At 44.0% G+C, this 18,207-nt stretch overlaps 1 protein-coding gene across 5 annotated transcripts; it reads left to right on the forward strand.

Moving 5' to 3' along the window:
- Window positions 1-448: 448 nt before the first annotated feature.
- On the forward strand, window positions 449-16,379 carry LOC132017968 (glutathione S-transferase A4). Of its 5 annotated transcripts, XM_059400240.1 has the most exons (7): window positions 449-556; window positions 1,601-1,705; window positions 9,024-9,075; window positions 10,660-10,792; window positions 11,614-11,755; window positions 13,251-13,382; window positions 15,790-16,379. In XM_059400240.1, the coding sequence occupies exons 2-7, from the start codon at window positions 1,619-1,621 to the stop codon at window positions 15,910-15,912; spliced, it is 669 nt and encodes a 222-aa protein (XP_059256223.1). In that variant the 5' UTR covers window positions 449-556; window positions 1,601-1,618; the 3' UTR covers window positions 15,913-16,379. The 5 variants fall into 5 exon arrangements, with proteins under 5 accessions (XP_059256223.1, XP_059256225.1, XP_059256227.1 ...); XM_059400242.1 differs by lacking the exon at window positions 9,024-9,075; XM_059400244.1 differs by lacking the exon at window positions 1,601-1,705 and having other exon boundaries at window positions 523-556.
- Window positions 16,380-18,207: the final 1,828 nt, after the last annotated feature.

The raw sequence follows: 18,207 nt of genomic DNA on the forward strand, positions 1-18,207 counted from the left end.
CCGGTCCTCTCCTCTATCGGGGAAGGTCGTCCTCTTCGACCGAGCGCGCAGCTTCGGGAGGGACGCACATGGAGCGGTGAGGGAGGAAGGGGACACCCGCCTAGCCAGCCAGATCAGCCGAATCAACCCTGGCGATCAATGGGGTGACAGATGTCGCAGCCAGATCGCCCTCACATCCGAAAGACAGTGGCGGCGCACTAGCTATATAAAGCCTAAAACCAATTTTACTTTTAGCATAGGCCGAGTTTCCTTATCCATACCTGATCTCTAAAAGACCTTTTCTAACTAAAGTTGTAATCTAACCAACACTTTAAGGCCATTTTATAGCTCGCAAAGCAAAAATTTCTTTTGAAACGTGCTTGAATTTGGGCTGTTTTCATTGTATCCAGAATGCCTTGCAGATGGGTGGGGCATGCTAAACATTGCGGGCCCTATTGGTGAAACTTCCCGGAGCCTCGCCCATCCGAGCGCCTTCTGGCGGCCAACCCTGCCCGCCTCGCTGCAGACCGCTCGCCGAGCGCTTTGTGCAGCTCCGCGTGCTCCGAGCGGACTTCAGGTCTGTCTCCCTCCTGCCGCCCCTCTCTCCTCGCCGCGTTTCTCCTCCCCTCCGCTCCTCGGCCCCAAGCCTCCTACTCCATCGTCCGTCGCAACTCTCCCCAGCTCCCCATTCAGTCCTTCTCGTCTCCCTCCCTCCGGTCCCTTTGGCGCTTCCGCCCCCATCTGGGCTGACGTGGGTTCCTTGGCTGGGGCTGGGGTCATTCTTGGCTCCGAGTGCGTATTATTTTTATTAACGCGCTCTGCGGAGTCTGAATCCACGGGTTTCAGTGGGCGACTCGCGCGGATCCTCCCGAAGCCCGGGTGTAGCGTGGGCTGAGCGGGGACCGGAGTAGCCCAGGACTCTGGTTTCGGGTGGCCGAGCCCGTGGCCTGGGCGCATTCCGAAGGTGGGAGGCGCAGCTCCCAGCTGGGGCGGGGGATGCTCGGGACCCGGGCCGGGGTGGGGAGAAGCTACCCGGCTGGACAGGGGACGCGCGTTTTGCAGACAATAGTATCGCGCGGCCCGTCCACCTCCGCGTTGCTGTGATGACCAAGTAAGATGCTGCTGTGCTGTGAGAGCGCGAATTCTTGCAAGGGTTCCGAAGGGTGCACGCTTCCCCGCGCCCCCCCGCGTCTTGCCTCTCCAGCCCGAGTCTGGAAAATTTTAAATTTTCAAGGTCAAAGTATATGACGTTCTGAATCTATGAAGTACCTTACTGCTGGCACAAATGTCTGTATAACCCATGTCCCCAGCTTCCCAAGATCCAGAATCAGGAATCATAAGTAGACACGGTATGAAAACCAAGGTGGTTGTTTCTTTTAGTATTTGGAAATGGTGGTAGGTTTTTATGGAGTGAGGGAAAACGCAGTCATTTAAAAAAAAAAAAAAAAAAAAAAAAAGCGAAAAACCCCACCAAAACCCGATTTCCTGTGCCCAAATCCTGAATATTCATTTAGTCCGTGAGCGCCGAATTGAAGACAGGACGCAAGACTGCTCGTTTAGGAGGAGCTGCGCATTTGTTTTTTGTTTGGTTTTGTTTTTGTTTGGTTTTGGTTTTTTCCAGAAAGCCTGAAAGGCCATCATGGCAGCGAAGCCCAAACTCCACTACCCTAATGGAAGAGGCCGGATGGAATCCGTAAGATGGGTTTTAGCTGCCGCCGGAGTCGAGGTACCCTATATGCTGTTTCTTCACAGATTTGTCGTACAACTTTGAGACTTTTGAGGAAAACATCAATGGCGGAGTCCTGTTCTCACTCTCTCCCCCCTAACACAGACAGGCTTCGTTGAGTCAGAAGACGCCCTCCTTGCCAGGGTTATTTTTCTTTACAAATGGAATGTGGTCGATGGAATTTTATTTTACTTTAGACTTTTACGTAATCATTAGCTTCTGATCTGCCACCAGTAAGAATTTATTAATAAGGAGGAAAGGAATGAACCTGAAATTTGCCAGTGATGACTTTTGTTAATTAACACAATCTGTAGGGTAAATTTCCTCTTCACTTAAATGGCTTCTAACCGGTAGCCTTCTTGTCTGTCTGCCTCTGGTGTAGGCTTTGACCCACAGTGTTTTTATCTTTCTTTTTGTTCTCTTAGCTTCTTATTTATGGAAATGTTCCAGTTGGTACAGAGGTTGAGAAACATTGCCACACATTTCCCCTCATCCAGTTTCAATAGTCATTTGCTTTAAAACTCTGTTCTGCTCTCCTCCATCTCCTCCATTTGAGTTTGTGGGAATATTTTAAAGCAAAATCCAAGCATCATATCCTTTCATCGGTGATGAGTGTTTCAGTTTTTATCTGTAAAAGATGAGGATTTTAAAACGCAACCACAATACCGCAATCACACCCAACAAAATTAACAATTCCTTATTAATATCTGAAGAGTCTGATTGTCTCAAACAGGTCTTTTTATAGTAAGTTTATTCCAGCCTGGATCTAAATCACGCCCACACATTGCATTTGGTTATGTTTCTTTCAGTATTTTTAAAATCTGTCACAGTTTCCTCTGCATTTTTAAAAAATAAACTTTATGTATATTTGGGAATAATTTTAAATATATAGTGAAGACAGTGCATGTAATGGCGACTGAGTCTTCCCTAATGATATCATCTTAGGTAATCATGTCAAAACTAAGAAGTTGACATTGGTGCTCAACTACGCTGCAGACTATTTGAATTTAATGAGTTTTTCCAATCATGTCCTTTACTGTTGTTGGATCCAACATTATACTCAGTCACTATGTTTCCTTAAGTCTCTCTCAATATCACAGTTCCTCAGTCTTTTTTTTATTTCATGATGTTGACAGTTTTGAAAACTACTGATCAGAATTTTTGTAGAACTCCCTGGTTTGGGTTTGTTTGTTTTCTCATGATTGTGCTGGGGTTTGGGACTTGGGGGAAGACTAGCACAGAAGTCAAGTGCCCTTCTCATTGCATCATATTAGGGGTGATATTAACATGAGTTATCCCTGGTGCTGTTAACCTTGGTCAGTTGGCTAAGGTCATGTCTGCCAGGTTTCTTCATTGTAAAGGGATTATTTTCCCCTTTATTATTTCCAAACAAGTCATTAAGTTCAACTCACACTCAAAAGGACAGGCATTAAACCCCACCTCCTGGAGGGGGAGGCATCTGCATTTAGAATTCTTACATAAGAGAGATTTTTTTTTTCTTCTCCTTTATCTAGTCAAGCATTTCTTTTTATCAGTACGGACGTAAGTATATAGCATTTATTTTATGCTTCGTGTTATAATCCAATAATGTTTTCTTGCCCAAATCATCCCATTTTGGCCATTTGCTGTTTCGGGTTGGCTCCACGGCTCCCGCTCTCTTTCTTTTCTTACCCTTCAGCTCTCTTTTACGTTTCTGGCACTTCAGGACACTCCAGGCTCTTTTATCATCCTTGCCCTGGCCCTAGAATCTGGTATTTCTCCAAGGAATCCTGGTCCCTTTTGCCGGCAAGTGGTTTTAGCAACTAAGAACTGAGTGCCAAGTGTCTGTATTTGTTTTCATGCCATTTCTTTGTGGAAGAAACTGTCCTATAGAATTTCCCCCATTCTGGATTTGGCTGCCTTACCCTCATTTTAACATATTCTTCTCTTCCTGTATCTCCTGTTAACTGCTAGTTGAACCCAGAGCTGTCATCATGTCTCATTTTTTCTCTCTAAACCTTTTTTTTCCCGTTTTTTTGCCTGCCAGACTCCATCATAGGGATACTGTAAACATGTGTTTATTACACAGCATCAAGGGATGCCTGATGTCTCTCTCCCTTTCAGAAGAGCTGGGCTTGATCACCATGTTCCAGAGATGTCAGCCTGGTCCACACATTGCAAAATCTCCTCCATTACCTTCTCAACTAGTGGTTTTAGCATCTATTTTTCATCACCATTGTTAGGGATTACAAAATGGTGATTTTTCTGTTTCTATGAGTGTATCTGAATTTATTAACTGTGTTTCTCTTACAAAGAGTAATTTTTTAAAAAGATTTTATTTATTTATTTGACAGAAATCACAAGCAGGCAGAGAGAGAGGAGGAAGCAGGCTCCCTGCCGAGCAGAGAGCCCGATATGGGGCTCCATCCCAGGCCCCTGGGATTATGACCTGAGCTGAAGGCAGAGGCTTTAACCCACTGAGCCACCCAGGTGCCCCACAAAGAGTAATTATTTTTTAAAAGATTTTATTTATTTATTTTACAGACAGAGATCACAAGTAGGCAGAGAGGCAGGCAAAGAGAGAGGAGGAAGCAGGCCCCTTGCTGAGCAGAGAGCCCAGTGTGGGACTTGATCCCAGGACCCCATATCACGATCCCAGCAGAAGGCAGAGGCTTTAACCCACTGAGCCTCCCAGGTGCCCCCAAAGAGTAATTTTTAATTCCCTTGAAGTACAGTTCATATGGGAAAGATCAGGTAAATGCTTGATGTAGTCTCTTCATCAATTTTCAGAATACTTGGTCGTTACCCGAGCAACCTCCAAAGATGCTAAATGAGGGTTGTTGGGTTTGAGGCTTTGTGTTTTGTTTGGTTGGTTTGGGTTTTGATTTCTTTGCTTTTTTTTTTTTTTTTAAGGAATTTTACTTATTTATTTATTTGTCAGAGAAAGAGAGAGAAGCAGTCTGCCCGCTGAGCAGGGAGCCCAGTGTAGGGCTTGATCCCAGGATCCTGGGATCATGACCTGAGCCGAAGGCAGCGGTTAATCAACTGAGCCACCCAGGCATCCCTTTGTGTATCATTCTAACTCACTGTACAGTGTGTTATAATTTGCTAAATTAGTTAATACCATTTTTATGTATGAATTCTGACTTCTGACTTTTCTTGGTAAGTCTGAAGAGCTGATGGTATTAGGTCCTCATTTTCAGAGGGCAGTAATTGCTAAATCTGAGTAAGGAAGGACTGCCACTGTAGATGGACCTTTCTAGTTGATCACGCTCCCCATCATTTCCCTGTTGTCTCAGGATAGATTTTCTAGTTGTGTTAAGGGGTGAGTGAAAAAATTCTTGGTGTTCCATGTCCTGAACCTGGTTGGCTTATTGATGTCACCTGTCTTGCCCCTGTGTGTTTCTGAGTTTTAAGTTCTGGCTTATTTAAGAGGTTTGCAATGGGTGTCTTACTTGTGTGTTTAATATAATCCTTTGCCAAACCCTCTCTTTCCAACCTTCCTACTCCCCTATTCCTCCTACTCCCCTGTGTATGTGTCAAGATTCTTGGTGACAGCAGTAGTAAAACCAACCCTAAGTAAGTTAAAACAACAACAACAACAACAAAACAAAACATGGGTCCCATGACCAGTCACAGCGGGCAGACAGGTGAGGTAGAGTATTGGCCCAGCGGGTCCCAAGCCCACCCTTCCGACCTATGTGGAGGGAACTAGATTAGCCTCCCTTACTAGGGGCCGGCCACATGGTTTATAGAAGCCATTCCCCAAAGATAGTACTGGTACGAGACCTCCATCCAAAAAGCACATGTTTAGTTAAGCACACAGATCTGAACAGTTGTGGAGGACGTGCTGGCAGCCCACTGGGTAAGTTCATGGTTCCTAGTGTCGCAGCGCTGGGTTGAGCCTGTCATGTAAAGCACACACATCTGAGTCACTCGGTAACCAAAACCTGCTGAAAGGCAGCCCACCTGATTCGGACACTCGGCATCCTCGCTCTCAGTCAGTGGCTTTGGGTCCACAGATGTTGCTCTCTGCTCCCTGCCAAGTGTTGCTTCATTGCTGCTTGGGGCTTAAATTACCTGAAGACCCCCACCCCCAGAAACCCAGTCCAACCCCCCTGGGTAAGAGGGAGAGTGACACATATAAAAGAAGACTCAAGTGCTACAAACTCCTCATTCAGGGTTTCTGGGCCCTTCATGTAAAACTGACAGTGTGGATAAGGGAGTGATAAGCAGGAAAGCAGGTCTGCAGAATATCCCACTGGAAGGGTACCCTGGTTAGGGAGCAAAGGCCACTGATTGTGTAGATAGAAATCGAGACACAGTGTCTGTCCTTGAAGCCTCGCACAATACTGGAGTCACCAAGCTCCCTCCAAGGTCTGCCTTGTGATTTTTTTCTTCCCTCTCCCATCATCTCCTCTACCTGCACTTCCGTGCTGGCTTCTTACTGAACCCATTTTATAAAGCTGGGGACAGAGTGTCCCTGGTGAGAGATCACACACATCTTGCATGATGTTCCCAAGAAGTCAGAAGCCAGAATCAGAACGCTTGAGAAAGATTGGCTTTAAGAAATGTGCGTTTCTAGCCTCAACTGTGTATCTCCAAAGAGTGGGCTTGAGTTCTGACACACACGCATATACACAGAATGCACACGCATCAACGTACACACATGCACATTTTCCTATATGCTTTAAATGATCGTGGTTATAAAAGTTTGCAAGGTGTAGTATGGCGGGAGTACTACCTGCACTACGTCTGGCTTTGCACCAGCAAAAAAAAAAAAAATGGCCTGAACAATTTTTTTTTTTAAGATTTTATTATTTATTGGAGAGGAAGAGGGAGAAGCAGGCCCTCCACGGAGCAGGGAGCCCGATGAGGGATTCAATCCCAGGACCCCGAAATCATGACCCAAGCGGAAGGCAGGTGCCCTGGTGCCCTGTCCTGAACATTCTTGCCCAGAGGTTGCTGCTCAGGGGGCACCAGGTGGTGTTCCTGCCAGACCCCTCTAACACCACAAGGTATGGCTTCTGCTACTTCTGCGAGTAGCAGAAGCCATACCTATACCCCATTATCTGGGTTCAACCCCCTATCAGGTGGTTGAGCCAGAAGAGGGGAGGATTGCTGATTTGTGCTAATCAGCTCTGCCCCTCCCCAGGACGATTCGGGGGAGAAACACGGGGACAGACATGGGTGGGGAGTTGTCAGGGGACTTGGTGAGAGGAGGTCTCCCCTTCCGGACATGAAGCACATTACTGCATTAAGGCACTTTTTTTTTTTTTTTTTTTTAATGTCCAAGAAGAGGAACATGCTTCCACCATTTCTTTTCCCCCCAGCTTTTTAATTTGAAAACTTTCAAACCTACAGAAAAGTTGTGATAGGATAATGGGCACCTTTGAACTCAGTGCACTAATTGTTAACATTTTGCTACATTTGCTTTCTCCCCCGTGCCCCACCCCTGCCCCTGCCTTGCTTTCTTTTCTTTTTTTTTTTAATCAACCATGTGAAGGAAGTTGTAGACATCAACATGTATTTTCCTCCTAAGAAAAAGTAATTGTGCTAATAACCACAGTATCATTGTCACAACTAATAAAACTAATACTAATTTTATTTGTATTGATCCATATGATCCGGTATATGATCCATATTGAAAAGTTCCATACTGTCCCCCAGATGTCTATATTCCTGTTATCTGTGTAGCAGTTTTAACTGCTACTCCCCTTCCCTGCCCCCAATATCCAGGACCTAATCGGGATTCAGGTGTTTGGTTATTTTGTCTCTTAAGTCTGTTTTCATCTAGAATAGTATCTATTTTTTATCCTTTTTTCCTCCCATACCCTTGTCTTAGAAGAAGTGTGTAAAGAAGAAAGTGACTCTTTTGTATGAACTTGGAAACCAAATTCCATAAAGAAGAATTATCTGAGGAGGGGTGCCTGGCTAAAGTTGAAATCTCTTATTTTATTTATTTTGGCTTTTTTTTTTTTTTTTTTTTTTTTTTTTGAGACACAGTGAGAGAGGAAACATAAGCAAGGGGAGTGGGAGAGGGAGAAGCAGGCTTCTCACTGAGCAGGGAACCCGATGTCGGGCTCGATCCCAGGACCCCGAGATCAGGACCTGAACCGAAGGCAGGCGCTTAACAACTGACCACCCTGAAATCTCTTTTAAATAAAGATTTGTCCTTGGATGATGGAGCTCAAGTTTTCATTCAAGAAGTGAATGGAAGTCTAGAAAAGGAGAGCCATAAGTGGTCAGGAGGTCAGGGAATGGCAGAGGCAAGTCCCTCAAACCTGCTATTCTGAAACCTTGCACACCCAGGAGAGGCTTAAACACAAAATAAATTGTCGTTTAAAAATTTTATTTACTGGAGAGAGAGAGAGCATGAGCAGAGGGGAGACTCAGAGGGAGAGGGAGAAGCAGACTCCCCGCAGAGCAGGGAGGCCAACATGAGGCTTATCCCAGGACCCTGGGATCATGACCCAAGCTGAAGGCAGACGTTAACCTACTGAGCCACGCAGGTGCCCCCAAAACAAGTTTTCTATAGTTTTGAAAGAGTCAGCCGATTTGTTACAGAGTACCCCACATCCTGCACATGCCTGATTTTCACTTTGCATTTAGATCTGGGTCACAGTGTTAACCGTGCCCTTCTCATTGGGTCACAGCAGGAAGCACACAACATATCCGTGTCCCCCAGTGGGGAACTAAGTTTGATCACTTGGTTAGATAGATGGTGAGATCTCCAGATCCTTCCACCACAAAGCTACATTTTTCCTTTCTCATAATTAGCTTGCAGGATGAGACTTCAAGGTTGTTTGAACATTCTCCACCTTTATAACTCAGTGATTTCAGCATCCTTCTGGATCCTTATCAGAATCAGTTGTAGATTACAGATTGGTGATATCCTTATTTTATCATTGATTAGCACTAATTCTTCCGTAAAAAAGAACTTTCCCTTCCACCTTTTTGAGTATCATCACGTAAGAACACAGGGATTTTTTGTTGTTGCTACTGGTATGTGTAATGATCCCTAAGTGACATTACTCTTCTGATGCTTGAATTGTCCCAGGCTTGCCTAGGGACTCCTCCTCAAGTAGGGTCCTGCATGCCTTTGCCATATCTTACCGGTCTTTGAGCTCGTCTTTGCTTTCTAATCTACCAGCAACAACCTTTTCTCCAAGGAGTCCTGGTTGCTTTTAGTGGGAAACCAAGATGTGGGTGCTAAGTGTGCTCATTCTCTCTGCTTCTGAGACAGTTTGACTTGATATTTTCAGTCCTGATCCTATAGTGACCTATGCCTTCTTGGGGTGGTGGGTTTTTATTTTTTTTTTTTTTTTTTTTAATTTAGTTTGATGAAGAATTCTTAGAAACAAAAGAACAGTTGCAGAAGTTGCAGGATGGTGAGTATGGAAATGAAACAACTGTTGGTAATACTGATTTTTCCTCCAGGTTTTCTCTTTAAAAGATTTATTTTTAGAGCCTGTGCATGTGTGCATGCAACTGGGGAAGGGGAGGGACAGAGAGAGAGGGAGAGAGAGAATCCTAAAGCTGACTCCTTGAGCTGAGCATGATATGATGCCCAGTTTAGGGCTTGACCTCACAACCCTGAGATCAGGACTGAGCCAAAATCAAGAGTCGGACACTCAAGTGACTGCGCCGCCCAGGTGCCCCAATAATGATTTTAAGAACTGATTTTTATGTGGAAGGGCAAAAATGCTGACACGAACACTCAGAGCAATATCCTAAAACCAAAGGAGAGAAAGAACTGAAATTGCCAGTAAATCACTTTTAGGCAGTAATTCCCTGAGAGCTGAAGGGAGTGAACCGTTAGGTAAACAGCTCTTCTCCATCCCTTTTTCCTCTTCCTGCCCTCCTCTGACTACTCCGTCCCCTCTTTTTTGCTCTCCTTCAACCCTTCCCTCATTTTCATATTCCATACCTCACTTCTTCCAAATTGTCTGGGGCACCAGTGTTTGCTTGAAGTATACAGCCACAAGTCCCCATTTATACTGGGCCGCCTTTCTGTGGTGCATAGCAGACAGCAATGAACTCAGTGAAAGGCCTCCCTTAAACTCCTGGTCGGCCCCACTCCCACCATGCGTGCCCAGGCTCTGTAAGGAATACCCAGCAACTGTAAGTAGCCTCCCTCCCAATCATCAGCAGGGTGTCTCGGCCCAACTAAAGGCTCCCAAGCGAGGGACCAGTTGCAGTAGCAGCCTTCATACCTAACAGTGGCCTGATGTCACTGGGCATTGTGCGGAGTACCCATCTCCCCCAGACCCTCAGGTACCGTCCCAATCCTTGAGCCCCTTGAAGACTGGGCTAGATCCTATATTTGCCTCTCTGCAAATATAAACAGCAAACCTTAATACAGGTTTGTTGGAGAAAGCAATAGGCTGCTGTCGATCACTGACAGTGAACTTGGTTGTACATGGTCTGTGGCTAGGGCGTGCATGAATGCCAGTTGGTGACTTTGGTTTTATGCTCAGATTTTCTAAAACTGTGCCATCAGTAGAACATTCTACAGCAGTGGAAACATCCTGTTCTCAGTTCAGTGTAGTAGTCGCTAGCCACTTGTGTCAAACAGCGCTTGAAATGTGTCAAACAGCGCTTGAAATGTGTCAAACATGCTTAAGGAATGGAATTCTAAATTTTTCAGAATTTTGATTACATGTAGGTTTCGCTAGACACATGCACCTGCTGGCGGCCGTGTTGGCCAAGGCAGCTCTGCAGAAATATCTTCACTGCATTCCCCCCTGCCCCTTGCCCCAGTGGGTAAGTATTTCCCCCCGCAGTGAAAAATGAAAAAGGAAGGTTTAGAACAGTGCTGGTTTTCAGGCTTCTTTGAGGGTTCATTGTGCTCCCCTGAATGAAGTTGAAGTTATCCGGGAGTTTTACATGGGTCCCTTTTCATACGGTTGGGCTTGGTTGGGGGCACGGGGACAGGGAAAAGATCAGTATTAACTCTGGGTCTCCATTCTTAGGTAACCACCTGCTGTTCCAACAAGTGCCAATGGTTGAAATTGACGGGATGAAGTTGGTGCAGACCCGAAGCATCCTTCACTACATAGCAGATAAACACCACCTCTTCGGCAAGGATCTCAAGGAGAGAACCCTGTACAGTGTCCCATCTCAAGTGTCCTTGCTTGTCATTCACTGATACCTCAGCTGATTAGCAGTCTCTACAGCACGACCGTCTCCTTTGTGCCTTGTATCGTTAGTGTAAATGGGGAAGAATCAGTACAGAGGGTCTGGGTAAAACGAAAGAGAAGAATTGAGTTCAGATGCTGGATCCTCTCTCTGGGGTGTGATTGTTTCAGGTTTCAGCATTTTTCAGTGCTTCGATGCTGCTTTTTACTTTCCTTGCAAATTTATTATCACAAAGCATGAAGAACAGGAAGCTGCTATGCCATTATTCAAGGCCAGGGATACTGTGCCTTGATTATAATTTTGATTATATTTTTAAACGCAAAGCCTGGTCCTTGTACCTCCTAAGATGTGTGATCTAGGGCGAGGTGCTGGGTTCCACAGTCCCACCGCGTGTCCCACGCAGTGTACAGATAGCGCATACCTAATGATGTTATCGGAGTCCATGAAATAATGGGTGTAGAACATTTAGCACACCAAGCAGTCCATAAATGATACCCATTATTTTTATAAATCTGAAATTCCACCCACACCAAGCATGGGTACTAGAGTAAGGGTAGGGGCCCGGGAGAGGGGGAATGTCCTGATTCTTGTGCTTACTGATTTGTGACGGATTTTTCTGAATTACCACTAGAATTGACTTTGCATCTTTGCTCTTGGAGGCAGATATAGGTGAATGCTTCTGGGTTGCCAGAATCTTAAGAAAAAAGCACTCTGAATTCTCAGTCGTGGAAGCCGATGAGTTCAAAGAAGGGTAAACTGAGGAAACTTTCATTTTGTTTTGTTTTAAGGATTGACATGTACGTGGAGGGAACACTAGATCTGCTGGAACTGATTATCATGCATCCTTTTCTAAAACCAGATGACCAACAAAAGGAAGTGGTTAACATGGCCCAGAAAGCTATAATTAGATACTTTCCTGTGTTTGAAAAGGTAGGTGGCAGAGAAGCCTGTGAGCACAGCCTAATCAGATGACAAAGGGAGGTGACGGTAGCCATCAGCACAAAGCAGGGATGTTTTGGAGCCCCTCAGATGCTCCTTGGGCCGTATTATTCAAGAAGCCTGGGGAGAATACGGGTTCACCCCATGTGTGCGTTACTGTCCTTACATTCACCATGAGCCCACCCTGTGGGTTCAGAAGAGCAGAAACTACCTAATTCCTTCCTTCTTTCATCCCACAAACCTTTGTGGAATAGCCGTTGTGTGTCAGATATCCTACCTGATGGTTCGAGGTGATGAGAAGACCATTGTTTTGTTTCTCTTCCCTTTGCTCTTTTTGTTTCCTGTTTTTTTATTTTCCTTGTCTTATTAATAATATATCTGCTTTTCTGAGCCTTAGAGTCTTTTTCTCCATGGAGAGGAATGGTTTTCAATGTTTCCATTAAAAAAAGAAGTACAAACGTAGGGAATTGGTAGATTCCTCTGGCCATCTTTATGGAATTAGATTTAAGAAGGAGAGGTATTTTCTGGGTTTTTCCATTGCTTGGTGTAATGGTCTCTTGCCCACAGGCACTTGGTGAATGTAAAATATGATAATGTAGAAATGTGGGTGTGATGAGGGAGGAGCAGGTGGCTTGGTGAGGTTGCAGACTAAGGTGGGGCTCCTCCCAACACATCAGCTACAAACTGTTATCCCTTTGACACATAGTGGAATGGAATCCCAGGCAGCTTGAGGGACACTCCTAAGGTGGGGAGCTAGAGCTGGACAGGCTTCAGACTATAATTCTGGATTCATGTGCTCTCCCAGTCCGGCTTCAGTAGCTCTATTTGACTGGGAGTTTATGGAGAGCCCCTGTCAGACACACAGACACACACACACACACGCACGCACACTCATGGGCATCCAAGAGTTCACTGCAAAGAAGATCCTCACTTCTCTAGCACTGTTCCTTTCTTCTCCTCCATTATCATCTATTCCCATGTATCTCTGAACTTACATGCTCTCAAAATGGGCGTCCAGATGAGCTCTGGAAGATAGGGAAAGAAGCCTACTTTTTTAATCGTCATGTCTAGTTAATGACCGAGTCCTGATGTTTACAGAAACACAGAGCTGCCAAGTGACATGAGACTCCTTGAAGGGAACCTGTTGCTCACATCACATCCCCCAGCCTCCTGAATTTGTCACCTGTAATTCATTTCTGTAGGTACATTTATGGAATGAGTGTATCCTTTTGAAGCTCTGGATGCTAAATCCAGAATTAGTATTTTCTTCCCCTTCTCCCCTTCAGTGTTCATTCTGATATGAAGCAGATATATTATGGTAGTTCTGTTTCTATACCCAGTGTGCATTTTCTTTCTGTCTGATATAGGGAGCCTCCTCTTAGTTGATATTACTTATAAAATACTCAGATACTACACTGATTCAACAGTTTCATCAGTTTTGCCATGTAAAGTATTGTAAGCAATGCAAAACATTTGTATCCTGTAGGTTTTAAGAGATCATGGGCAAAGGTTTCTCGTTGGTAACGAGCTGAGCCTTGCAGATGTGATTCTACTACAAACCATTTTGGCTCTAGAAGAGAAAATCCCCAATATCCTGTCTGCATTTCCTCATCTCCAGGTAAATATAAACCATGTTTTAGAACATTGGCCCAAAACTCTTGGGCCTTCCTTCAGTGTCTGTTGATTGGTTGGCTGGGATGTGTTTGTACTTTTTTAGATTCTAGTTCGTGAAATGGTTTTTCTGGTCCCCAGATCTTTAGAGCTAAAAGATCACATACCTGTGCAAGGGATTTTAGCTTCGTTTTGTTTCATAACTACACTCTTGAAACAAACTCCATACACAGTTTGCCAGTAAGGCTTTCCTTAGTGGTAATTGCAGGGATGAGGGATTCCTCCTCTGTCTGTGCTGTGTATATACAGACAGGAGGGCTTGAGGGTCAGTACCCAAAACAGTCTTATCATCAGGGTGTGGCTCCCAGTCTCAGAAATACTGTGCTCTCCAACTGGAAACATTCCAGCCTGAGTTCTGGGAGTTGATCAGTGACATGCAAAGAGTTCCCACCATTCCCCTTCCCAGAAATTCCAAGGAGAGACTTGCATGTGGCTCCGCTTATTTCTCAGTATTATTCTACTAAGATTGATCATAGAACTTCAAAGAAGCGGAGGGCTTTATTTTTTTGTTTTTTGGTTTTTTTTTAAGATTTTCTTTATTTATTTGTCAAAGAGTGTGAGCATGTATACACACAAGTGAGGGGAATGGCAGGTAGAGGAAGAAGTAGGCTCCTTGCTGAGGAGGGCACTGTAGTCATTGACTATATTCCCTGTGCTGTACATTTCATTCTTAGGATTTATTCATCCCATAATTGGAAGCATATACCTCCCACTCCACCCATTTTGCCCATCCCTCTACTCCTCTCTGGCAACCATCAGTTTGTTCTCTGTATTTATGTGTCTGTTTGTTTTGTTTTTTAAATTCCACATGTAAATGAAATCAAGATACTTGTCTTCCTCTGACTTATTTCCCTGAGTATCATACCTCTGCGTGCATCCATGTTGTCACAAATGGCAAAATTTCATTCTTTTTTATGGTCGAGTAATGTTCCTGTGTGTGCGTGTGTGTGTGTGTGTGTGTGTGTGTACCACATCTTCCTTATCCATCTGTCTGTGGTTGGACACTTAGGTTGCTTCCATAATTTGGCTATAAATTAGACCACAATAAACATAGGAGTGCATATATCTTTTCAAATTAGTGTTTTCATTTTCTTTGGGTAAATACCCAGTGATAGAATTACTAGATGGTATATTTCTACTTTTAATTTTTTGAGGAACTTCCATACCATTTTCCATAGTTACTGCACCTAAATACAGTTTATTTTTTATTTTTTTAATTTTTATTTTTCTAAATACAGTTTTAATTAAAGGACTTCAGAATCTAATGCCAGGTCTGAATTGAATTAAAGGGTCATTCATTCCTGCATTTAATCATTGATTAAAGGTTATTAAAGGATATTTTAAAAAGTCAGAATTCACAAAAATTTTATTAGACATAACAAATAATGAACCTTGGGTAATTCTTGAAATGATAAATCCTATAGAACAAGCTTCTAAATATTGGTACAGTATTGATAAAAGAGAAATTTGTCATTTAAATAGCTTTGACATAATTATTAGCTTTTGTCGGTATTAGCAATATATATATGTATGTTTGTGTATCTTTGTGTGCATGCTTAAGGCTGTGCTTTGTACATTATAGACATTTAATAAATAGTTTTTTGAATAAATGACTTCTTTGAAAAATTTAACTAGAATAATTATATTTGATGGATATACACTTCTTCCTATGGTTGAAAAATATTGCTAGATCAAACAGACTTCTATCTCAATTTCTGAGAATTGGTAAGGTTTGACACTGAATGGACAATGTGATTTCCCTCAGTATGGTTTACATAAACATCTGGTGTCTGGTGTCTGAACCCTAAGCCATTAAAAAATGCAACTGGCTATCTCCCACACATACCCAGAAAGAGGATTCATTTGCTAATAGGGGTAAAAAAGTACAAGGAAGCTGAATTTTAAAAAAGAGAGTGAAGTGTGCTATATGATGACCTTTTGAAGTACTTTTATTTATATGGCTTGTGCATTTTCTCTGAGTAGATCAATATATTTAAGGTAGTGATTTTTCCTTCCTTTTTCCTCTTAAGCAAGCATTATAATCCTAATCTAAGCATCTTTAAAAATTTTTTTAATCTCTGAAAAAAATTCACATGTTGGTCTGAACATGAGGTTTGCGTACATAAAGCCTGGTCTAGATCCCAGCCATTGTGGACCAAAATCGTCAACAGTCCACACCAAGAAATCAGATCCCAAGCAGATGCTGGATTACATTTCCAGTTGGGTTCCTGTAACAAATACTTCTCGAACAGATTTTTTCATGGACCATTTTACACAACCGTATTTTTACAGTTACCTTTGCTTTCACATTACCTTTGCTGTTAACCTCGAACTGTTGTGCTTTCCTTTTACAGGAGTTCACAGTGAAAATAAGTAATATCCCTACAATTAAGAAATTTCTGGAACCTGGCAGCAAGAAGAAGCCTCCTCCTGATGACATCTACGTGAGAACCGTCTACAACATCTTTATGCCATAAAACATCTGTGAGTGAGAGCTAGCGCCTAGAGATTTCTGTGTCCACAGTAGAATCTTAACTGATGCCCTGATCCCAGCTCTGTCATGGTGCTATGTATAACCTTTCCTTAATTGGGTCTTTCATACCAAGATCTTTTCTAGAAACATTCATTGACCTTTTGTTTTGTCCAGTGAATAATTGTTAACACCGCTTTTTCCTGAAAGCCTTTTCGGAGAGGCTGGCATTTCAGTTAGATCTGATGTGGTGACTCATTTCCTGACAACTAAGCTGGGCAGGACCTTGTGTTCTCCCTTGAGCTTCTCCCCCCCTTCTTCTTATCCCTTTCTAAAAGCCCTCCAGTCTCTTCCTGATTTTTGGTGTTTAATGACAACAGAATATCTAGTGAATAATTCTTCTCAGCTATAATCAATCTGTGGTAGTAATGAAGGCAGTCAATATTAGCCAAAATAAAGAATTTACAAATCACTGCCCTGTTGCCAGAATTTTTTTTATTAATTTTTTGGTAATCTGTAACATATTCCCATGGTTCAGAAGTCAGGAGAGGGAAGCAGGAGAGGGAGAAGCAGGCTTCCCACTGAGCGGGGAGCCCAATGTGGGGCTCGATGCCAGGACCCTGGGATCATGACCTGAGCCAAAGGCAGCTGCTTAACAACGAGCCACCCAGGCGCCCCTGTATATATATTACTTATATCTTCTTACTACCTAAATGGCTATTTATAGGCTGCTAATTTTTTTCCATTTCAGAACTGAAAGTACAGTTTCTTAATATTGCTTTGAACATGTATTGATTTAGGTCTTAAATATTAATTGAGCACTTCCTATGTGCCAAGTAGGGTACCAGGAGGCAGAACCCCAGAACAGAGCCCCTGCTCTAGAACAGTTCAGCACACAGTAGGTGAGAGAGATGTGTACCCAGCCAGAGTAATTTTGGAAAAGGAAGAATTGCTGCTTTTCGCATCTCTGGTATTTCAGGAAAATAAAAAAGCCGAGGAGAAGCCAGTGTTTGATGAGAGTCTCAGAGAGGGCACACTCATTCCTCCCTGCAGGAGGGATTTTTGGCCAGAGGTGAAAAGCCAACTCCAGTCGTGAAGCACTCACTGATGCCTGTCCCCATCAATGCAAATATCTCAGCATTTTATTCGAGAAAAAGCAAGGGCAGGCATCCAGGTGGTTGTTTGTGTTCCCACGTTCACAGTGGGGGCTTCTGTCATCACCATGGTACTTAAAATTGTGGGACAAGCCATGACTGAGGGCAGGTGCAGTGCCAAGCAAGCCTGAGGAGCTGTGATGGCCCAGGCTGCTGCTTCTGAGGGAGAGGCCCGGGCTCCTGCCAGGCTCCTGAGAGCCCAAGCCAAAAACAAGAAAGTGGGAGTGTGCATAGTATGGGATTACCCTGGCCAAAGGTAGTCTGGCCTTCGCTTCTGGGAATTGATCTCTAAGCCCTTGGACTGTCCTGCCCGATGGGAGCCCCCTTTTGCCTTGAGGCTTTGAGTCAGCCGGATAATAACCTACGATTTAGGACGAGGGCTTTGAGCTGCACCACAAAGCAGCGTAGGGTAGGGTCTTTGGGTCATGTGGTGTCAGCTCCTCTCTGGAGGGGCTGGAGTCCAATCAGCTAGATGGGCCATCAGTTATGCCCACGTGACAGAGTACTCCCCAGAAGTCCAGACTCAAGGCTCCGGTGGGCTTCCCTGGTTGACAGTACCCCCATTGTCACACATGGTTGTCATGGTGTCAGTGCCGTCCACAACTCCGTGGAGACAGCACGTCTGGAAGCTCCACATGTAGAACTCTCCTGGATTCTGCCCTGGGCATCTCTACCCTTGGCCGATTTTCATCTGTGTCCTCCCCCTGTAGTAAACCACAGCTGTGAGTAGAACAGCTTTCAGTGTGATCTGAGAGTTCTAGTGGACTGTGGAAGCTCAGGCTGGTGTTTGGGCACCCCTCAGCTTGGAGCTGGTGTTAGGAGTGAGGGTGGCCTTTAAGGAAGAGAAACACTTTATACTTATGTGTTGATTAATTTATGCATAGGAACCATACATTGACTTGATAACACCCAGGGGTCTGTATAATGGAGTTGTGTGGGATGGCAGCAATTTTACACTATTTTATACTATGATTTTGGTGTGGTTTTACGAGGGAGTGCCATTGCCTGGCAATACGTGGACTCCAAGCCTTTTTGTAATCATTGGGTTGTACTTCTCTTAAACACCAGGGGGTGCTCAAGGCTGTCTCTGAGGAAACAACCAGCCAGGAATGTTGGTTTTTCACTGAGAGAATTAGAGGCAATAAACA

Source organism: Mustela nigripes, chromosome 5 (assembly GCF_022355385.1).
Source record: "Mustela nigripes isolate SB6536 chromosome 5, MUSNIG.SB6536, whole genome shotgun sequence".
NCBI classification, from domain to species: Eukaryota; Metazoa; Chordata; class Mammalia; order Carnivora; family Mustelidae; genus Mustela; species Mustela nigripes.

Coding starts and splice junctions, on each gene's coding strand:
- LOC132017968 (XM_059400240.1), top strand. CDS start 1,619: ATGGCAGCGAAGCCCAAACTCCACTACCCTAATGGAAGAGGCCGGATG. Junction 11,756..13,250: donor ACTTTCCTGTGTTTGAAAAG/GTAGGTGGCAGA, acceptor TGTATCCTGTAG/GTTTTAAGAGATCATGGGCA. Junction 13,383..15,789: donor CTGCATTTCCTCATCTCCAG/GTAAATATAAAC, acceptor TTCCTTTTACAG/GAGTTCACAGTGAAAATAAG.